Raw genomic sequence first — 23,447 nt, 5'->3', positions numbered from 1 at the left:
CTTTTATTAATCAGATCTCTTTTTTTCATTTTAAAGGATAAATTACACTTTCACCCCCTATGATTTAGCATAATTCTATGTAGACCCGTAACGGATTGACAATTATACTTCAACTCCCCTATAGTTTCTCTACTGAGCTCACTCACCTCCCTTTTGTTTGCTTACCATCAATCAAACCGTTAATTCTTTTTAACATAATAAATGGATTCCCATGAGAGTGTAGGCACTTAGACACCGATTTTTTAGAATTTTTTGTATAGAAAAAGATAATAAGAAGGTAAAATAGTAAAATAACATCTGAATTTTAACACCCTACGTGATAGGAGAGGTAAGTGCAATTGTCAAAATGTTAAGAGGACCAACATGTAATTATGCCAGACCACAGTGGGGTCAGTGTAATTTACCCAAAAATAAATAAATAAAAGATGATTGGAGGAACTAGGAAGCAAGATTGCATATCATGGTAGCATTTTTACATAGGAGTCACATATTGGTCTGAGTCTTTGTTCTTTAGGAAAAACTTATTTAAGTAAGCCAAACAAATTATGCTATAGATAAAGCAGTTTTTAGTACTTGAATATCATCAAAATTACAAGACCAATCCAAACTCACACATCATCTTTTAATTATGGCTCCACGAGTATCTTCCCTGTAGCATGACCATCAATGCTCTTAGCCCAAGCATCTTCAGCTTTGCTCAGCGGGTGTTTTGAGTCCACCACTGTCTTAAGCTTTCCTTCCTTCACCAACCCAACCAAATGCTCAATGTTCTCAGCCTTGGGGATCACAATCAATGGCACCAATTGTTTCTTAGAGAAGGTCAGTTTCTTCAGCGCAAAAGTCATCATTGCACTAACACCAGGAGTGATGTCTATAACCTTCCCATTCTCACTCAAATTAGGCTCGAAAGTTGACCAAGAAATACCCGTTGCACAATGGATTACCGCATCATATTTCCGACCCGAAGGGTTACTCAGGGCTGCTCCTTCTGGTGTCTTATAATCAAGAACCTCATCGGCTCCTAAGCTCTTAACGAAATCAATGTTCCGGGCCCCACAAGTGGCTGTAACATGTGTGTTTCCAAGCTTTGCCAATTGAACAGCATAGTGACCTACTCCACCTGAGGCTGCAGTAATAAGAATGTTGGTTTGATTGCCAGTGCCATCAAGCTTGATCCCTGCAGCCTTGGTGAGGGCCTGATGTGCAGTGACACCAGCAATAGGTAAGCCCGCAGCTTCAGCTGCTGATACTTCAGGAGGCCTCTTTACCAACGAGCTCTCCTGAGACACACTGAACTCAGCCAGACCACCTCCAACCTGTCATATGTACAATAGCCATTCTAAGAGTGGATAACACCACATCAGGAAAAGTAATGGACATGATTTACAAGTTGAAGAATTGTGGACCGTCGATTTTACCCCTAGTTTGTAAACCACTTTTGATGGGGTTAGAAGTTTAGGATGGGCTGATTTTTGTGAGGATGATCTCACTTAACCCATATAGGACAAATTTTAGCTGCCGAACCTGACCCTCTATAGATATATATATATATATATATATATATATATATATATATATACTTGCATCTAGTTAGTTACTTCTCTGTTTCTTTATTAGTAAACTGAAACTATTGGCTTCAGAGTCCAAAATTCCAAAACAAATGAATACAGATGGGGTTGTAGGAATCATTCAATTGTTGATGTGGGAGATATCCTTGGTTTGGGTGGAACCCATCTAAAGCTTTAGGGAGGTCAAATTGCAGGCATCGAAACTTAAGTTTTTATCTTCACATAAAATAAGTAATTCAGCATTTAGCAACTTAAACCATATTTTCCAACCAATACAACTTTAAAATCCAGTAACCTAGATCTTTTAATCGATCCTATCTTGAACCTGAAATCCTTTGTTCAACTCACCACAACTAAATCCTAAGTCAACTCAGTCAGATGTACAAGGAAGTACCTGATGCAAGCCAGTTTTAATAGAACCATTTGAAGAAGCAAAAGAGGGAGCAACAGTGGCACTCAGCATAGAAGAAGGTCCCTGCAACTAAGGCCTTGCTTGGTACACGACAAATCATTTTCATTTGCACTGCAAATGTTTTGCAATGCATTTGGTTTACTAATGCTTAGTAACCATTGGGAAATCTCTTACAAATCATTTTTCGTGATTGGTTGATCTTTGCAATAAAAAATTTGATTGTGATTTTGCAAATAATTTGCACTACTTTTTGTGCTGCAGAACATTTGCTGAAATTTCTTAAGAATTTAGGTTATCCATGCAAAATTTTCACAATGCAAATCATTTGCATTGTGTAACCAAGCACCAGTAAAATTGATTTCAGAAAATTACTTGCATTTGCATTTGCAAATGTTTTGCAATGCAAATGGTTTACGATGAAGGATTTACTATTGCTTGGCAACTATTGGGAAATCTCTTGCGAATTTTTTTTGTGGTTGGATGACATTTGCTATAAAAAATTTCATTGTGATTTCTTGTTAAAATAAATAGTGGGAACAGTTTAACTTAATTCAACCTCATCAAAGTAGTTATTCAAATTACAATATACCCTCAATACTTGCTACATTAAGACAAATGAATCTACAAAAATATCCTCAGAAAAAGATGTAGTAACCTACATATTGGAACTACAAAAATACCCATCATCAAAAAAATATTTAAATTACAAAAATACTTTTAGTTCTTATAACAATAACATGCATGTGAATTTACCAAAATACCTCCATGATGAGGGATATTTTTGTAGTAAAATTGATGAGGGGTATTTCTATAATTTTCATATGCAAGTAAATGTTATGATGAGGTGTATTTTTCTGAATTCATATGCATGTCATTGCAATAAGTATTAAGGGCTATTCTAATAATTTAAAAGTTTATTTGATGAAGGGTATTTTTATAATTTCACTATACAATTTAATGTATCTTTGGGGGGGTACTTTTGTAAATTTTTGTGCACATTATAGTATCAAGTAATTTATAATTTGAATAATTTCCTTGATAAGCGGTATTTTAGTAATTTTGATATGTATAGGTTGGAGCCAAATTATTTTGCAAATAATTTGCGGAAATTTCTTAAGAATTTACGTGATCCATGCAAATTTTTTGCAATGCAAATCATTTGCATTGTGTAACCAAGCACCAATAAAATTGATTTTAGAAAATTATTTGCATTTGCAGTATACCAACCATGACAAATTAAGATAATAAAATTGTAGTGCAGGAGAAGTTGTATGACTATCATTTGTTACACGAAGGAGAAAATATAGGCATTATCATCATGAAACTTAACTACTGCAATGATTTTTTCACTCACCACGAAATTTTCATATTGGTTGGCTAAGCTTTCAAAACGCACACACCATAACTCATAGCGACATCATTGTTCTACCTAGAAAAAACTTTGAAGCAGTCAGCTCGCTTCAAAGTTTTGGAGTAACCCTTCTCATTATAAGACACGTGACACTTCCAATTTTCCCTGAATAATTGAGATAAACCCTATGTTTTCAAATCGGTGACATACCACACCTTGACCTGGGTCTTCTCTTATCAACTAATGAAATGAAAAACAACATGATTTAACTTAAAAATCTTTACCTTTTCTTCCCAAAACTAATCATCTTCAACATCTTGGAGGTGATGATAATGATGATGACAACAGGGAAGAGATGGTGATGGTGATGGTTATTATGATGATGAAGATAGTGGTGGTGGTGGTGGTGATGATGATGAGGCGATTGAGGTAATTTTCTATTAGTCTATAAGAGAATACCAAGGTCAAGGAGGCATATCATAAGTTTGAAAAAAAAAAAAAAAAGAATGTATCACAAATATTAATAAAAACCTAGAAAGCATGTCATCATTTTGGAAAACAAAAAAAAAGGACGGGTCCACGATTAGATGACAAAGTCATTCGGTGTGTTTTCTTGAGATACTCATCTATGTCAAAGGGGCATTGGCGTTATGATCATGTTTCTCATCGTGTTATATATTCTCTTGATGTCACTTTTTTCGAAAATGTTCCATATTTTCGTGCCACATTTACTTTGCAGGATCCTTTTCTTTTGCAAAACCCCTTCTTCTAACCCTTCTCAGATAGTGTTGCCTTCTTTGGTCTTCTCTCCATCTTCGCCAACGCTCCAGGTTTATCTCGTTACCCTCGTCCCTCTCCAGCCTTGCCAACCTCCTCCTTAGACTCAAGTATTTTATCTCCTCTCCCTATTCCTATCCCTTATGTTTCCGACTATGAGTTATCTATTGCACTTTGCAAAGGTAGGCGGAGGTGTATTACTGATCACTTTATTGCCCATAGTTTGTTTTCTATCAAGGTCTATCTCCTTATCAAGTCTACATTACTATCACTACTTCTATTCGAGTCCCTCATTCTGTTTCAGAGGCTTTACAAGACCCTCAGTGGACTGCAACCATGACTACTGAGATGGATTCCTTGCAGAAGAATCATACCAAGTTGCTTGTTCCTCTTCCCTCTAAGGAATAGATTGTTGGATGTAAATGGGTTGTCACTGTTAAGTATATCGCGGATGGCATCATTGATCGATACAAGGTCCACTTAGTTGCTAAGGGATTTATACAGACTCTGGGGAAGGATTTTTGTACTACATTTTCTCTTGTAGCTAAGCTTTCTACTATTCGCCTCTGTATTTCTTTGGTTGCATGTCACTCATGTAGATGATAGTATCCTTACTGGGGATGATGCCCAGTGGATTAACAGGGTAAAAATGATATTGGGTCGTGCTTTTGAAGTTAAGGAAGTGGGTCCTCTTAAGTATTTCTTAGGGATAAAAGTGGCTTGCTTTCGCTGTGGTATTTATTTATTTTAGCGCAAATACACATTAAATCTTCTTCAGGAGACTAGAATGCTTGGTTGTTGTCATACTTCCTCTCCTATGGATCAGAATCAATTTTTTTATGTTGAATCTAGCGATCATTTATCTGATCCTTGTTATCAAACACTCGTAGGTCGTCTGATTTATTTGACTAATACTAGACCAAATTCTGGTTACTGTACTTTCTATGATGGTTATTTGATTTCATAGAAATGTAAGAAACAGAGCGTGGTTTCTCATTCTTCTACTGAAATTGAGTATCGAGTTATGGCCCTTGGCACATGTGATCTTATTTGACTTCGATCTTTGCTGACAGAACAGGGATTTCCTGGTTTCGATTCCTCCACTATGTTGTGCGACAACAAGTTTGCTATTATGCTTCTGACTCTGTTTTAACTTCTACAATACTTCTAAGATCTCTAACATCTAACGTCCCATCAATTTAATTCAGATTTTTTTTTTACTTACCCCCATGAACAGATGTGCTTGGTTTTTACATACTTGCTCGAGGTCATTCATGTGTTGTCTAATAGAGTGTGAGTTGGGGGGTTTGACTTGAGTTCGATCTTTGTGTTATGACTGGGATGGCTTGTTTTAAGAGGGAATTCTAGTTTTTCTTAAATTTGTTTATGATATTCAACGGGACCTAGGTCTGTTTTGAGGTTTGACCGACCTAGTTGGTTTATTTCATTTTGACAGTAGCTTGCCATCTTATACTTGCCTACCAAAAGTCCTTTTTTGACCTGATTTTTGGATGATCTCGATTGGTACCGTGATACGCATTTTTTATGGTAAGGTGGTGAACAAATTATCTCTCTTCATGTTGTGATATTCCTGGCTTAGGATGTAGAGCTCAGCAACTTACTGTTTTGCTCATGGGCTTGAAGAATGTTTTAGAACTCTAAGTAGGCTTTTTCATCGTATAGCATGTGTCCTTATCCTATCGTGTGACTAAAATGGTCTCTACAATTACCCCCTTTTTGTTAGCTCGGTATACCGAGGTGACAAAAATAATCCCCTTCGACTTCTAATTGGTGAAGGAAGTGAATTGTCGAGTTGTTTTAACTTCCATTTTGTCCTTATCTTGCTTTAATTACTCCTTATTCTCATCGTATCTTTCTCCATTTTCCAAGGAGAAGAATACATTAACTTTGTACACGTCACATCTCCATTACTCTAGATCCTAGGGATCGCTTGAGATTTGGAAAACGCATCCTTCCTTTATTCTTACCTTAATTGCCTAAATTGCACATGCTCTTTTTCTTTTATATATAGGACTCTTCTCTTGCCATTTTTCTTCATTTCCATCCTTTTTGTCTTTGTTCTTCATTGTCTTTTTCTTCTATTAAAAGTTCTTTTTGTTTGCATATTGTGGGAAGGGTATCTTCTCTCTGTTTGGCTGTTCATGGGGGTTCTTGAAGATAAAGATAGCATCCTTGTCAGTGTTGACGTGATGCCTTGCAAGAGGTTCTTCCTGAGTTACTGTTTTGGAAGGTGTGTTGCTATTGTTCCCTGGGGATGGTACAAGGTTGGAGACAATCCGAAGATGCTCTGTAAGCGAAGGTCTAGTTTGACTCATGAAGGTATCTGTGCATTCAGGAGATTCTCCTTGGAAAGTGATCTGAGTTAAGGAATTTTATACCTTGGATAGACTCATTATTGGGCAAGTCTATAAGCTTTAGATAGCTTCTCCTCTTCTCCTCTACAACTCGGACCTATAAGCTACACTCTAGTTTGGTTTCTTGGAAACCAAACTCTCGGAAGCCGAGCTCTTCTACTGATTTTGCCGTTGAACAAGCTCTTTTACTAATTCTATTGTATTTTATTTTTTATCTGTTTTTTTATTTTTGCTACTTTTGTATTTTCGGGTTATGCTTGGTAACATACTCTTTAAGCAATACTAACGTTTAGTTGCTATCTGGTAGTACTTTAGAATTTCGGATGTCCCTGAGTTTCAATCTTAATTCTTCGTTTGTTTCGTAAGTCGATTGACCAATTTTTAGAGATTCCTCCGAGGCATGCTCAGTATACTTTTCATTCTTTCCTAGATATATAGAAGTTTTTTGACGAATTCAACATTTATATTTGTTTACCTTTCCTGACGTGCAAGCGTATTTGTAAGCAACCTTGGCATATGATTTTCTTATTTTTAACTCACACAGATATATGAGTGCTTTAAGCAACTTTGGCATATGACTTTCTTTATTTCAACTCACATAACGACTTTGGCCTTACCTTAATTCTTACTATCTTACCTAAACTACCTTCCCCAGAGCACCAATTGCACGATAGCTACCTCAGTGTGTTACTTTGTTTGAGTGCGTATAGCAACCTCAGCCTTACTTTTCTACCCCCTGAGTGCATATAGCAAATACGATTTTACTTGCTTCCCGAGTGTGTATAGCGACCTCGACCTTACTTCCCCTTGAGTTCTTATAGCGACATCGATCTTACTTGCTCCTCAAGTGCATATAGCAACCTCAGTCTTACTTGCCCCCCCCCCCCCCCCCAGTGCATATAGCGGCCTCGGCCTTACTTTCCCTTGAGTGCATATAACGACCTCGGTCTTACCTGCCCCCTGAGTGCAAATAGCAACCTCGGCCCTACCTTCCCTCGAGTGCATATAGCAACCTTAGTTTTATTTCATCACACTTATAAACATTATCTGAGTTTAAAAAAATGAACTCAGTACCCTACTTCTTCGTCTTTATTCATTTTTTTTTACATAGTATATGTGTGTTGTGAGCAAGTTGGTCTCCCAAAACCAAAATCTTCCTTCAACTCTTCATATTTCTAGCAACCCGTGTGGTTACGCAACTTCAAGTGCGACCGTGGCATCGTAGTGATGGAGGTCTTTCCCTTTGATCTTCGTGAGGGAGTTATTTGTCTTATCAACATTTTGTGAGGGAGTGATTTGGCTTATCCAAGCTTCCTGAGGGGGTGATTTGCCTTATCTGGTCTCTGTGGGTGGGTTGTCTGTCTTATCTGAGCAAATCTTCCTTGACCACCTCATGCATATGACCATACATGTTATTCTTCAACTTCATTTGTGTCGGGGACCTTGCAATGTTGAAGGCTTTTTTCTTCGAGTTTTGTGAGGGGGTGATTTTGCCATGTTCGAGCTTAATCCCTCGTTCTTATGTACCACTGTATTGTTGGTGTGACTCACCGAGGATGGGAATCCTACTTGTCTCTATTCTGTCAGGTTCGTCTTTGGTGTCATGCCATAGTTGTTGATGTATTAGTGCTTAGGGGTTCAACTGATTGTCTTGTGGTTGGTTGCTTACTGGAGTCTTAAAGTGTCCTCTCATCATCTCAAGTTGGTCACTTTCTCATCCGATTCCTCGAGCTCTATTGGAGACAAGGTTCATTCATTTCCCACGAACGGCGCCAAAAGTGTGGAAGGTTTTTTAGGCCTTCCACTCCTCGAGATGAGCACTAACTTTTGATGATGAGCTCGATCTTGATCTCACAATTATTTCCTCTTATGGTGGTCGTCTAACTTTCCTTGGTTTGTTCGTTGTTGTTGTCCTAGTTTTCCGCAACTCATTCCACCGACACCAACTTGGTTTGACCAAGGTGCCAGAGATCTTCCGTTTGCGGGCTCTCAGGTTAGCCTGAAAACTTTTTGGCCTTCCATACTTAGGATGATGAAATGCCATCCGTCTTGCACGGTCAACCTGAGATGACTTTCTTCTGTGTCTAGCATCATGACCGATCTCTTCGGTTGGTGTGCTCGACTTATGCCCTTGGTCTTTAGCTTTGCTCTTGGATAACGTCTTGATTCACTTCCAGTCTCCAGTTGACGATGCCCTTGTTTCCCTTTTCCAAAGATTGGCTTGGCTTTCCTTCTTTGTTGGTGTTGGCTCAGTCGTCTTCTTCTATTGGAAGACTTGACTTTGAATTATGATCTCTTGCCTCCTTCGTCAGCCGACTAATTTCCTTTCGCTCCTTAGTAACCTCTGGAACAATAGAAAACGGAACGGCATGAAGGATGAAACCCCAGTGTAGTGCCTGCCAACCTCTCTCCAATGATTTTGTTAATACCCAGATAGAAAAGAATAAACGGAGACAAAAATGAATAGTAAATTTTTAGAGTAAATCTTTCTTTGTTCATCTTTATTTTTTTCTTTAGTGCCTATTTCGCATCTCTTCCATTTCCCAGTCAATCCCACTATCTTCTTGGTGGTGTGGTTAATATGGATGAAAATCCAGGGACAGGTGTCACCACACGACTGATTTAGGTGGTCGGTGAGTTGTTTCGTTTGAAATGCACTTAAGTGCTTTGGGAGATGAATCCATCACTTGTCAGTAGGATTTTTTTTAATGTGTAACTGTTGCAAGTTATTTAATAAAGAAAAAGATCTCTGACATCTGGCGTTCCATCAGTCTAATTCAGATTTTTCTTGTACTTACCCCAACGAACAAACATGCTTGGTTTGTAGATACTTGCCCGAGGTCGTTCATGTGTTGTGGGTCTATTTGATTGTGAGTTAGGGGGTTTCAACTAGAGTTAGGTCTTTGTGGTATGAATGAGATGCCTTGTTTTAAGAGGGAATTCTTGTTTTTCTTAAGTTTGTCTCAAATATTCAATTGGCCCTAGGTCTATTCTGAGGTCTTACCGGTCTAGTTGGTTTATTTCATTATGACAGTAGCTTGTCGTCTTATACTTGCCTACCCAAAGTCCTTTCTTGCCCTGTTTTTTGGATGATCTTGGTTAGTACCATGCTTCGCATTTTTTTATGGCAAGGTGGTAAACAACTATCTCTCTTCCTACTATGATATTCCTAGCTCAAGATATAGAGCTCGATAACTTATTGTCTTGCTCATGGGCTTGAAGAATGTTTTAGAACTTTAAGTGGGCTTTTTCGTCGTATGGCATGTGTCCTTATCCTATCGTATGACTAAAATGGTCTCGCTGCATTACCCACCAAAAAAAAAAAAAGATGAGATATGATTGACCTTGCTTCTTCTGCCATCAAAAAGTCCTCGAGAACACAATCTTATGTCACTCTTTTTAGTGACTCCATTGGGGGTCTTTTTTACTACTATGAGGAGGAATAGAAATAGAATATTGCTACCCTATTGAATACCCCTAGTACTTTTGAAAGAGACCAACTAGAAAAATAATCACTAGGAACAAAATAGTGGTAGAAATAATCTGCTTCAAGGAAAAAAAACTTACTTGTGGAGATCCACTTTGATGATGAATCTCATCATATAACTTAGCTAAGATCCCTACAATGTCTCATCATCTTGAAATGGTGCACTAAGTAGCTATTAAGGCTCCATCATAAATCTATCTTCCTTGGTCAAACACTCCTTAGTGAAAACTAATTATACCACTTCTTAATTTTAGAGCAAGGATTTTAACTATAATCCCATCAAAAGTTTAGAATGCCTTGGTAGCTTGAAACAGTGCATTGATTGGATATTAAGGCCCTATCTAAGTCCATCTTCCTCGTACAAACACTCCTTTGTGGAAAATTGATGAAAACACCCCTTAATTTAGGGCAAGGATATTAGTTATTATCACATTAATTATTTTGGCCTAAAGTCTACTAATTCTATTGCACTTACTTTTTGGAATAAAGGCTATGAATGTGAGTATGTGAAATTGAATACCTCCCTATTGATATCCCAAACATCTGTTGTGGAACACAAAGGAATTATCATCTGGGATGATTGTTCAATCATCACTTAAACCATCAAGGGTATTTAGCACATCTTCCCTCCTAAAAAATATTTATAAATTCTAATCAATTTTGGGCTTCAGACAAAACCCAATCAGAGCACAACTTAGCTAATGTTGGTTAAAAATGATCTAGGCTATTACATGTGATGCATGAGCATTAGTGTTAAAATGAAAAACCAAAACAATGTTGTTTTGTTTTTCTTCTCTATGTTTAATTGACGGGGCATCTTGGTAGTATCTAAGTTGTTTAAAAGAGTCATGTGATCACTAAGGGCATTTATGTCCATTGCGGTTACAAGTTATTTGGCTGGTTCAGATTATAAGTAGATGGGTGGTCTAGATCTGTTATTATTAGGCTTTGTTATAAATACATCTCTTTCAAATTATAAATGGGACTTTTGCTGAAAATTTCTAATAGAAAGAAACCTTTCTTAAGGGTTTTTCCCTTCACCTTTCAAGCAGCCTTAGGGCTTATGGTTCTCACTGAATCTTTCATCTTTTCCCCCTTATTTTCTTTCCTTTTGGTATGTTATTAGCCACTCTCTTAGTTGGTTCAGTTTTCAGCTACATCAACATGAGTTAAAATGGCAATATATATGGGTCAGGTTCGGCAGCCAACACATAAATAAATCATCCACACAATTGCTTCCCATATATATAAATATATTTGATAGATAAAATTGCTATATTTCACAATTGCTTCCCATGTATTCTACTTAGTGACCTCTCTAAAGTGCAATATGGTGTTGGTTCTTCCTGAATTTGCTGATACAATAACATAAATTTTTATTACTTTCCTCTAACTTCCCTGTTCTAGATTTTACTACAACAAATCTCCTCAATGTGGATAATCTTCAAATACGCCTTCACAGTAGCTCTTTATATTTATCTTTGGAAGTATTCATGTTAGAAAAAAGGTGGTTCTCTTGGACAGTGTGATTCCAAACCAAGAAAAAAGAAGAGCATTAGATTAAACATAAAATTATCATCGACATTCCTGATAGGATAGGACAAAGTTTTGACGGGATGCTAACGTGGCACAACTCTCCTTTATCCAAGTTTGGGATCAGCAACGTAGTGTAATAAAATAATAAACCACACAGGCATAAAGTGGAAAAATGTAAAAAAGAAATAAAAAGAGGAGAGTGAACCAAGGCACTCACAGTAGAGCTAAGCATAGCTACAACTTTGTCACCAACTTTGAAATTCTTGACACCTGGACCAACCTCTACCACCTCTCCAGCTACATCGGTACCTGTTCCATCAGGAAAACAAGTCTTAGAACATATATTTCCTGATGCCTACAATTTTGGATTTCAAACATATAAATATCAAAGTGGCCATCATATTAAATTCCAACATGAAATAAAACGAAATAATTCCATTTCCATAGGGATCGATAAGGAATTCAACTAGTAGTTTTTTTTAGTAGATATTTCAATAGAGCATTCTGGGAGATATGTTAATAAACAGTAAACTTCGAACAAAATAATAAATGCAAGAATTCAGTGGGGGACTATTGTGGTGAATTATAACCTTTGACTAAAACTTCTCAAAAAATTTTAAATATTAAATACGTAAAATAACACAAAATTATAAATTTATTTTAGAAAAGACTTATAATTGTCATTTATGAGGTATTTAATTGTAATTCAATTTAAGCATATCAGTATGTATGTATAAACATGAACATATAGTTCTCCATGTTCTAATTACTTGAATATATTAGCAATTTACTCATACTTGAAGAAAATGTATAATAATGCACAATTACAACACTTAATACTACATTCATTTAAACAAGTACTCCATATGCTAAAGGGTATGCAGTTACGGTGACATGATTATTCTCATTTCCATGTATGACTTATTTTGGGCTATCAGACTCTCATTTACTTGTGGCAGCATGTAACAAAACTGTATTGATCTTCATTTCCACATATCATATGATTGTTCATAGCTTTATTGTTGCTTAATGATTCTGTTTTCATGCTTGTTTTATCATTTTCTCCAGTTTCAGTGAATTTCCACAATATTTCCATGATAACTGTATTGCTTTACATACTTATCCAAATATTTTATAAAATATTCCATTTCCAAGCTGACCAAAATAGGCATTGAGACCCAAACTCAATACCAAGAAAGCAACCAAATACAAATAAACGGTATTAATGGGAATTAACTCCTTTGGCAAATTATGAATTAGTGAAAATTAAAATAATAGTTATCTTACCGGACAAGCAAGCATTGTGTCATGCGCCAGATTTTGGGACCCGCAACTTGGTCCATGGTCCATGGCCCGACCCATGACCCTAAACCCAGGGGTGAGATGAAAAGAAGTCCACTAACCCTCCAAGAGTCAACTCTTCCTACTAACTCGGTTAGACATCACTTCAGCTGAACTCACCCAACTATTTACAACATGGACAAGTTTGACATATTCCCAATGAAAAAAAATCACATCTCTCTCATATTGAAACGGTTTCTGACGGATCATACCAATTCAAAAAGAGGACTTGATGACCCATTGAAGAAAAATATCTATTTACAAGAACTAGTTGGTTTTGTATTTCAAAAATGAACAAGAAGACTACTAGGCGTTTTCATGGATTGGAATTCAACAAATATTAGTTTGTCTTTGGGAATTTCTACCCAATTCGTTACTTATTGAAATTCAAACTTGGTCTCTACAGAAAGCCAAGGAAGGCAATAATTTAGGAAAACTAATAAAAAAACTATATTGAAGTTTTGGTTTCTAAAAAGAGAGAAAATTACAGATTGTACTGAAATTGTTTTTTGTTGTCCCCACTGATAGATCGCACGGTAAAAATCACTATAAATTGCATATAGATTAAAATAATGAGACACCAATTTTTGATGAAAGTTAACTGCCAAAACTTTATTCCATATAAAAATCATGGCTAGATTCAAAGAGAAACTTAAAGCAATTGCCTCTACAAAACAGTATATCAGGTTTCCGATTAAGGAAAACTAAAGAAAGAATTCTACGAATTAGTTGGATTTAATACTGCTGACACTTTTAAGCACGCAAACTGAGTATAATCAAGACAACAACAATGTTAAAATAAACTAAAATATCTGTGTGGTAGTGTTTCCCCTATCCCTCATACACCCAATAATAATAAAACAAGATAACTCCTAATAATGCTCGGTCAAATTGAATGAATCCTCCACTCGATTCCTCCAATGCCGTGTCACCTCACTCCAATGTATCTGAATATTAAAAGCATGAGCAACGAAGCCCTCTAGGAGTTACATGAAACCCCCTTCACATAGTTCAACAATAATAAACGAACTCGAACAAGATGCACATGGTATAACAACAACGAAATAACACAAACCAAATACTTCATCACATGATAAAAAATTATAATCACAGAACAAATTTCTATCACCCATTTTGGCCATTTTTATCACCGGTATTGCTAAACCACAACATTCAACTTGGCCATTTTATCCTCAGTTTGGCTAAACAGCAACAACCTCATTCCAGAATCATCCTCGAGGTCTTACGGGTCTTGCACCCAAGGGCCTACGCCCTACATGCTTTACAGCACCATTTTTCGTCATAAGCATACCATGTATTCTCTCTTCTTCAAATCAAATCATGCAAAGCATTCATCTCAATCATGGCATCAGCAAAACTGTACTAGAATCTACACATGACATCATTGGATTTCATAACTATCATCTTTCTTTTAGAACAAAGACCATGGCTTAACTACAATATATATAGGGTTGGCTTCAACAGCCAAAATTCTGGACAAAGTTTTGTCTGATATGGGCTAAAAGTTTCGGAATGGGCTGGTTTTTTGTGAGGATGGCCTCTATGGTGAGGAAATCATCCTCACAAAAAATCAGCCCATTCCGAAAATTTTAGCCCATATAAGACAAAACACTTCGTCTAGGAACTTGGCAAATGAACGCTACTCATATATATATAGATATATATGCATTACTTCCTTCTTATCATTATTAAACTACATTAATGAGATCAAATCCTATCTTGATCGGTGATGGAATCCTCTTCATAACCTCTTGGCCATCTCCGGCTACAATGTTTTCCTCAAACTCTTCAACCATTGTTAGTAAAAATATTATTAAGGGAGGGTTTTCAATCAATGGTCTAAGATGTAGAAAAACAAAACTATCTTTCGTACTTACCTAGCACCCAAGAGGAAAAATGGTCATTTGGAGAAAAATATAGAAAGAGCTATGGGAGATGAGGTGATGAGAAAAAGAAAAGAATGAAGACTCTAATGGCTGCTAGACCCTTCCTATGGACCTCCTTCTAGCTTTCTTAATTGGTTAGCCATAATAGTTTGTTAGCCACGATCGAGAACATCCAAACCTATAGCATATAACTAATTGCCATGGCTTCAAATAGGAACCAAATTATAGTATTGTTTTTCATTGTACTAATAATATATGAGAGTGTTATCCAATATCCAGAGAACGATATGGAAGAGCACAACATAAAAGAGATTGACAAATGTCAGATAGGTTAGAACAGGAAAACGAAATTCTAACTAAAGAAAGACAAGGGCCTTGATTCATAATATAAACGGAAACTCTCTGAAAATTTACGGATTAGAAAAAATCTCTGAAAATACCTGGTATGTATGGGAATTTGCGCGGAAAAAAAGGTCGGAGGACCCCTTTCTGTATTCTCCAATCAAATGGATTAAGACTAGTTGCTTCCAATTTAAACAGAACCTCATCTTTCTTCGGGACAGGAACTGGAACCTCCACATGCTGTAAAAGGAAGGAAAACTAAGTAACAACATTCTGATGAGCAATGACTGAAGTACCAGATTTATATAATAACACCAACTGCTCAATTGCTACATCGTTCAGTATCAATCCTAAACTCTGGAAGCTATTAATAGCATTGTTTAAAAAAAAACGAAATATGCATTGACAACAGAAAAAAAAAAAGAAAAAAAAAACAGATGATGAGTTAAACTCTCAAACTGAACTCAAATATCTGTTAGATGCTTCATGAGTTTAGATTCTTGGCCATTTTTCAAGAAACTTCAGAATTTGATCAATCTTTTGGAATTATCTTACTTTACATTTTCAAGGGAATTGTCTGTTTTCCTAGTTTTAAGTTTCAAGTAAAACTTAAAAAACTAACCAATTTGTGTTTCAGAGTCTTTTTCTTTCTTTTTATTTTCAAAGGTAATGGTATTGAAATGAAGAAATGGACAAGATATCACAATAAGGAAAAAGGGAAAATGAAATTGTGAAGAGGCATTCACTGGCCTACACGACAAAAAACTAAGGACAACAAGAACTAATGAACTCCAAATATAATTTCTAAGTCCTACCTTCCAAACACATCAATGACTAAAGCTAGATTTTCAGGACAATGAATTCCATATCTCCCTTCATGTCTTCTCTCTATTTCTTAGAAGGAAGCAAATGCAAAGTAATATTTTGGATAATAGAAGTAGTTGAGGACCACCCTTGAAGGAAGTGGATAACTGTATTTTTGCACCAAGGACCCTAAGAATGTCTTGAATACAACAGAAGAGGAACTGTAGTGAAGCAGCAGATGATATAACAAGTCAGTAATGGCAATACACACACAACATATCTTGGGAATGACATTCTTCCAGTTGATCAAGTGACCGCTTAAGCAATAATGATTCTACAATATGTGACGCCCAAGTGAAAAAGAAGAAACGAGTTGGACAGCATGGAAGAACCCCACACAAATTGTCACGACCCTGATTTCTATATTAACACCCTTTATTAAAAAGAGTCAAATACTAGAAATGAGTCATGAAAATCGTAATTCAAGCAACAACATAAAATCCATATTTACAAACATTCAAAATTTACATAGCTTTTCCACGAGATTGCCAAGATCCAATTAGTAAAATCCTGACAGGATCATCACAAAGTCTCGTATTGTAGCTTATTAACGCCGCTTCACTTTCATTTGCTAACATAAAACGTCAGTAAGTGGTGAAGTTTAGCAAAGCAAAAAGATCTAAAAACTCAATTCCTAACTTAAAAATAAAAACTTTAAAACCGAACATGCAAGTATAGTCAATCGCATAAATGTTTTGTCCTCTTTGCAAAAACATTCTTTAAAAAATCGATAATCATTTTTTACGTCTTTATTTACTTTTTTAACGCCTTTACACCCAGGCCAATCCTCTTATTGTCCTCAAAGTTTGGAGAGGTACATCATTGAGTCGTCACTATTGTGGGAGTTACGTACCAAGCACGGGTCATCCCTCAAGAGATTTGTACCAATTATTACCCAATTCACCTTAACTCAACCGATTATTGGAACACGCACCCTCTAAAGAGACGCCAATTCCTTCACAGTGTTTTGTCAAACAATCCTTCCTAGCTCATCAGAATATTGGAACCCCTATCCCTCTAAGGAGACGCCTACTCTTTCATGAAGTGCTTGCCAGTTGACAGGCCTAAACTTAAGTTCTTTGTCTCGAAGGAGTCAACTTCTTAACATAGATTTTGTGACCGATCCTTAATTCTCACTTGCCTATTATTACTTGATCTCATGTCATGTCCCACTCCTAATCGTGACTTTTCTCTTGTGTTTTCATCTTCTTATCATTCTTCAATATTCTATCAAACACAATATATTACCCAGCATGTTTAAAATGCCAGTCATTCCATATCAAAAATAGTGCATTCAACTGAAACAAGCATGCAACATTAAACGATTAACACAATATGATGCCTTCAACTATTTTTTATCGCAATATTAATGAGCTTTAGCAAATAAGGGGCCTTCCCATTCCACGATGTGTCTCCATATGAAATATACCTCAAGATGATGGCGTCGCCATGCGAGACTAACCCAAGGAATGCCCATTATTTCCCAAGGCTGTTTGGGCCTATATAATGCACCCATCGAATTCTCAAATGTAGGTAACGTACAAAAATGTAAGAGAGGGCCAGAGAGAATGAAAGAACAATCTTAAACGTTTACAGAGGGGTATAGGAAGGTCCAATTGTCCCAATTTCTAAGAAAGAAATTGAGAATCGGATCATTTTTCCTAAAACAACTTGCCTTGGATCATTGGGTCTTGAACTCATTGTGCAACTCCTTTTTGGCCTACCTTTGGTGTCTTCTTCAAATCCTCAAGGTACCACTTGATAATATTAAAAAAATAGGGGAAGAGAAAGAGAGAGAGACAATGGAAAGAATGATAGGGAGAGAAAAATGGAGTGAGAGAGACGATGTCAAGAATGACAGAGAAAAAATGGAGAGAGAGGGACCATGGAAAGAGTGACAAAGAGAGAAAAATGGAGAGTGAGAGAGAGACGATAAAAAGAGTGACAAGGAGAGAAAAATGGAGAGAGAGAGATGATGGAAAGAGTGTCAGGGAGAGGAAAAATGGAGAGTGAAAGAGAGAGAGAGACGATGGAAAGAGTGACAGATAGAAGAAAAATGGAGAGTGAAAGAGAGAGAAACAATGAAAAGAGTGAAGAGAGTGATAGGGACAGAACAATGGAGAGAGTGGGAGAGAGAGACAATGGAAAGAGTAATAGAGAGAAAAATGGAGAGAGTGAGAGAGATGTCAAGGCCATGGGGTATAGGGGGTATTTAATTTATAGGGTTGAGTGAGAGAGATGCCAAGGCCGAGAAGGCAAGATTTGGGACAGTGAGGAGTGTGGTATTGTTTATCTTCGAGAATGTTTTCAATTTATGTTAATTGACAAGGGTTTTATAGTCAGGGTTCCTTCAAATCCAAAGTTTAAAAGAAGTTACTCAACTGGGATGTGAGCCATTTGTTTGACTAATGGCTAAAAGGTATGGAATTCAAGCACTTAAACCCCTATATAAATTAATTTTAATCTAATTAATTTCATCTTCAATCCATCCTTTTGAATATTGTCTTAATTCCATATATAATACCTTAGAATTTTCTATCAAAAATCTCATCATCTTCGATTTAAAAAAGCCTATCTTCTTCTTTAGATTTAAAGGTTGAAGTCGATTAAGCTTAAGGTTGAAAATTAGGGTAATATTTTTTTATCTAAGAGGTTGAAGTTGGGAAGAGAATTCATAGGGTTTTTGGTTTCAGGTTGAAGACGAGGGTAATGAGATCATTTTGCATTTTTTTATTGGTAAAGACCGAGGTCAAGGGGGCATATAGGCATTTAGGCAAATATTTGAGATACCCAATACTTTTAAACTGATGGCATTGCCCACTTGACTTGGGTCTTCTCTCATACACTAGTGAGAAATGATCTAAATGTCCTTTTCTTCAACCTCTAACCAAAAGCACTTGAATTTTCTCTCCAAAGCCGATGATCTTCAAGCTCTTCAATGTGATCATTAACTATGCTTTGCACCCTTAGGAGGAAATCCTGGCTCTGCCACTGGTTATGCCTATAACATATCCAACATGATGTGTTGGTTCTTTGAAGCCTTAGCCTTGGACAGATTTCAGCTAGAGGATATTAATGTATATAAACCATAGAACCTTCTTAACTAATACCAGGCATAATCTCTTCACTACTTGAGCAAGTCATGTAGCCTTGACCAAGGAACATCAAAAGAGGATATAGAGCTCAGCTTATCTATTTATTTTTATTAGGGATTAGAATTATTTGAGTCATTGATCAGGCCCCAATCAGTTGGTTTTTTTTCCATAGATTGCTGCTATTATTAGAATGATACCAATTTTTTCCATACGAAAAATTACTGTGATCAGAAGTTCTATACCCACATTTTTAATTTCAGTTTCATACCAAAAGTTAGCCTAGAAAAAAACTTGCTGAAGCATCCCAATTTCAGTGAAATATATTCGAAAATTTTCAATTAATATTTGTAATAAGTATTGGAGCAGCTACTTTTCCTTTTTCACAGAAAGCATATGGTTTATCCTTCTCAGCTTTATTCACTGAATGGGAGCAATGACTACTAAAAAATGTAAAATTGGGGGAGAGGGGGAATGGGCATGTGTAGACCACTGTATTATTTCTTACAAGGTTATTTTTGGAAAGCTTCAAAATCAAAACAAAATCCCAGAATTTTAGACATTCAATCAAATTTTATAACCATGGTCATACCTTCCAACACCTAATCAAACACAAAAGCAGCATTATACACATTAATTTGTATATGTGATTGTGCATTAGATGCTACAGGAAACAACTCATTTTTTTCAGCACTACTTGTCTGCAGATCGGATAGCTATCAAATTATGGAGATAGATGAGATGATAAGGGGGAACCTACACAAAACTAGTTTTTTTTTAGTACATCGATAAAATTTAGGAATAGCTCCACTGCAAATGACAAATATAAAACCAAGAAGAAGTGTACGGAGTGTGAATTTAGGACTTACACCCAGAAAGAGTAATACTCATTTAAAATTAATGGTCTAAAAATAACTCGAAGTGACCAATTTCGTTATCTTGGGTCTTTACACGTAAAGATAGGAGAGGTTGAGGAAGTTCACCCAGAGAATCAGAGATGGATTTTTAAAGTGGAGGTGTGCTTCCTTTTTCAGTATATGCAGTGCAGCAGACACATGCCAATCTAACTAAAAGAGAAATAATTTATAAGATGGTAGTAAGCCCAGCTATTGCTTTACGGAGCTGAATGTTAGGCAGTCAAGAAGCACCAAGACCAAGAGATGAGGATGTTGAGATGGATGAGAGAAAAGACCATTCTTAACATTCAGAAAAGTGTAGAAGTCCCTCTAATATGCAATAAAGTAAGAGAAAGACGATAGAGATGGTTTGGACATGTTCAACGAAACCTACTACAGCCTTAATTATAAGAAATATTCAAGTTGAAGTTACTAAAATAGAGAAAGGAAGACCCAGAAGAAAATATATGGAGACAAAGACAGTTAAAAGCTGAAATCTGAAATCTGAATTCTAAAGTCTAGTTTCTATTTTCTGAAATCCGGAATCTAAAATCTAGTTCTAGAAAAGTTATTTGTTTTTCATTTTTAAAAGCTTCTGGTTACAAACAAAATTTTAAAACATAATGGTCATTTTGACAATATTACCCTTTTGTAATTCTAATAAATTGTTAACCGAAAAACATAACACGTAATGCATAATGAAACCATCCACATATTTAATTTTGATTTCTAATAAATCAAACACTCCAAAAGTATTGTTTTCAAATTGAATTCATACTTGAGAATTATATTCCAACAAGGTAATACTCAAACAATAAACAATCATGTATTTTCTAGTTGATTTACAATCTGATCACGTAAAGTAATCAAATCAGCTTGTGCTTGCGGTGAGAATATTTCATTATAACATGGTGGGTCTTCTGGAATAGACACTAGTCTCCTATGATTTTAAAAATCGTCCAAGACCAAGATGACTATCCTAATAATCTTAATCGTTTTTTCTTGAAACACCGAAATCAACAAAACCTAAACCTCATACACTCAAAAAACCCTAGAGATTTTTAAATTACAAGCATATGATAAAAAGTACATATATGAAACATATGATGTTAAAAGAAAAAAAGATACCCATTAATGAATGGAAATGGTAGATCAAAGATAGAGAGAGATCTTAGCGTGTTAATTTTGGAGTGAAAAATATAAGATTTTCAAACACGAAACAAGAGAAAGGGGAGAGACCTTGACAACTCTGTTGTAGAGGACGGAGAGGTAGAAAAGTTAAAAATAAGGGTTTTAGGGTTTGTATAAAGAAAGGATAAGTGATAGAAATCAGTGTTCAGAGGAGGGTATTTTAGGAATAAAAAAAAAATTCAGAATTCAAAAGTTTCATCCTGCGTCCCTCATCGCTGAACCAAAACTTCTGAATTTTGGTTCTTAATTCTGAAATCTGAATCGAAACAGACGGCAATAAAGCTTCTAACGTCTGAATTTTAAAGGTGCACCACCTCCATTCAGACTTCATAAGTGTTACCAAACACACACTTAAAGCATATGTAAACTCACTTTCAATAACATAAGACCTGGCTTTGGACCCTATTAACCAAGTTCAGATTTGAAAATTATTTGGAAGGGGTTCAGTTGAGCTTATTCGGATAAATCAAGGAAATTTTCTAAAAATATTCCAGGGACTATACAAATGATATTTTTGGGTTTCTTCCCAAAAACTCATCATCTTCAACCTCCCTAAAATCCTTATATTGTCCTTTAAACCAAATGAGTCTTAATTATTTAATCTAAAATTCAAATTTCTCTTTAAATATTTTTTCTCTTCAAATCACTACTCCTTGTCTCATCATTTTCTAAGTCCTCTTGCAATAAAAATATTGAATGTTTCACAACTCAAAATTCAACCCAAAAACACATTAAATAATAACTTTAAATAATAATAATAAAATTAAAATTAAACTTATAAAGAAAAAAAGATGAGAAGAAATTGCCTTTAAGCCAGCAGGACCGCCTCCATAACTTTCGTAGAGAACCGCGTGCATAATCTTCCCCGCCATTGCAATGAAGAACGGAAATAATGATTTCTTAACAGGGTAAAAAAGTAATTTCCCACTCTCTTCAGTTCTCTCCCTCGCCTATCAACGACAATAACGTTGCAGAGGCCAAAAAGCATTCATAAGAAACTGTTCTTGATTTGGCAGTTTTATACTGTTTTATTGTCCTGAGTTAGCAAAGCTATTTGTCTGGGCAAAATGACAAAAATACCCACAACTTGATATCTGTCTACTTTTTCTTGAGTACCGTTTTTGGCACCCCGACTTTCACTTATCATACGCCCCAATTACTTTAATTAAAGATTAAAATACACTCTTCAAGCATTACAAAAAGATAAAAGTTTCTATTGGTACCCCAACTTTTACTTAGAGTACTAAAATAGAAATTTGAATTTTCTTTTTTCAAGGGTGAGGCAACTGTCCTCTTAGATCACTGTATCTCGCCCTAAGCCACAAAGCTGCTTTGCAAAGCAGCTTCAAACCAACTGAGCTATGGTATCTTGTTGGGTTGCCTCCAAGACCAAGATGACATATCCAAGTTATGTAAACTTCGTGCAAGTTCTAAAATCATGTGTAAATAGGAATTGATGTCATATGTATTATCTCGACCATGTCAATATTTCATAGTAATTTTTTTTTTTTTTTTTTGGGTCATTAATTTAATAAAATTGAAAAACTCTAACTTGACTATGCTAACTAAACTAGAAAGACATGCTTCCTCAAGAAAAGAAAATCGATTACTGTCAACTATCCCATTATCCCACATCAAGTAACCCAACAATAGTTGATTTTGTACTCCATGTGACATGCTCAAAAGCAAGACTAGGAACTCGATTATTTTTTTGTAAAATACCAAGGGATGACACATGACATCTAAGGATCCGAGTGAATCTAAAAATTTTAAGCTATCTTACCTAAATCCGAAGAATTTGGTAAGATAGCTCGGTTGGTTAGGTCATACCTACAAGTGTGTTTAGACCTTGGTAGGTTGGGGAGTTATTGACACACGTGATAGAACAATTCACTAAATCTCTAAAAATCAGAGATTAGATGAAGTCATAAGTGGTTAGAATTTTGATAAGAGAAAATTTCGAAAAAAAAAATGGTTGAATAAGAAAAAGATTTTGATTAGATACATTCTTAATTAAGATTCACCTTCTAAAAGGGATAATGATCAAATTGGGAAATGAGATTCAAAGGAATCTTAGGACTTCTACATGTATAAATATAAGGGTTGACAGATATAAAAATATGATTTTACACCCCCGTATGTTGTTTCTGACTACTATTTTATCGTAATTTGATTTTGACGTCGAAAAGATTGTGTAATAGGCACACCCAAAAATTCAAGAGTTAATGATCACAAACGTCAAGTGAGAATTCCCAGGTAATGTAAGTTTTTCATCTATGACTACATTAGTCAAGAAAGTCATATTTAT

The 23,447-nt window shown here is 35.8% G+C and overlaps 1 protein-coding gene across 1 annotated transcript; it reads right to left on the bottom strand.

The window, feature by feature from the left end:
- Positions 1-429: 429 nt before the first annotated feature.
- Positions 430-22,144, bottom strand: LOC147391259 (chloroplast envelope quinone oxidoreductase homolog). The gene is made up of 4 exons (XM_086458051.1): positions 21,946-22,144; positions 15,195-15,336; positions 11,724-11,815; positions 430-1,316 (listed from the first exon to the last, which is right to left on the bottom strand). The coding sequence occupies exons 1-4, from the start codon at positions 22,009-22,011 to the stop codon at positions 627-629; spliced, it is 990 nt and encodes a 329-aa protein (XP_086314177.1). The 5' UTR covers positions 22,012-22,144; the 3' UTR covers positions 430-626.
- Between the last annotated feature and the right edge of the window lie 1,303 nt (positions 22,145-23,447).

The sequence above is a fragment of the Akebia trifoliata genome, chromosome 11 (genome assembly GCF_017979445.1).
Source record: "Akebia trifoliata isolate Shusen 1 chromosome 11, ASM1797944v1, whole genome shotgun sequence".
NCBI classification, from domain to species: Eukaryota; Viridiplantae; Streptophyta; class Magnoliopsida; order Ranunculales; family Lardizabalaceae; genus Akebia; species Akebia trifoliata.
This window is presented reverse-complemented; position numbering and strand designations above follow the sequence as displayed.

Coding starts and splice junctions, on each gene's coding strand:
- LOC147391259 (XM_086458051.1), bottom strand. CDS start 22,011: ATGGCGGGGAAGATTATGCACGCGGTTCTCTACGAAAGTTATGGAGGC. Junction 15,337..21,945: donor GCGGTCCTGCTGGCTTAAAG/GCAATTTCTTCT, acceptor TTCCTTTTACAG/CATGTGGAGGTTCCAGTTCC. Junction 1,317..11,723: donor TAGCTATGCTTAGCTCTACT/GTGAGTGCCTTG, acceptor TACATATGACAG/GTTGGAGGTGGTCTGGCTGA.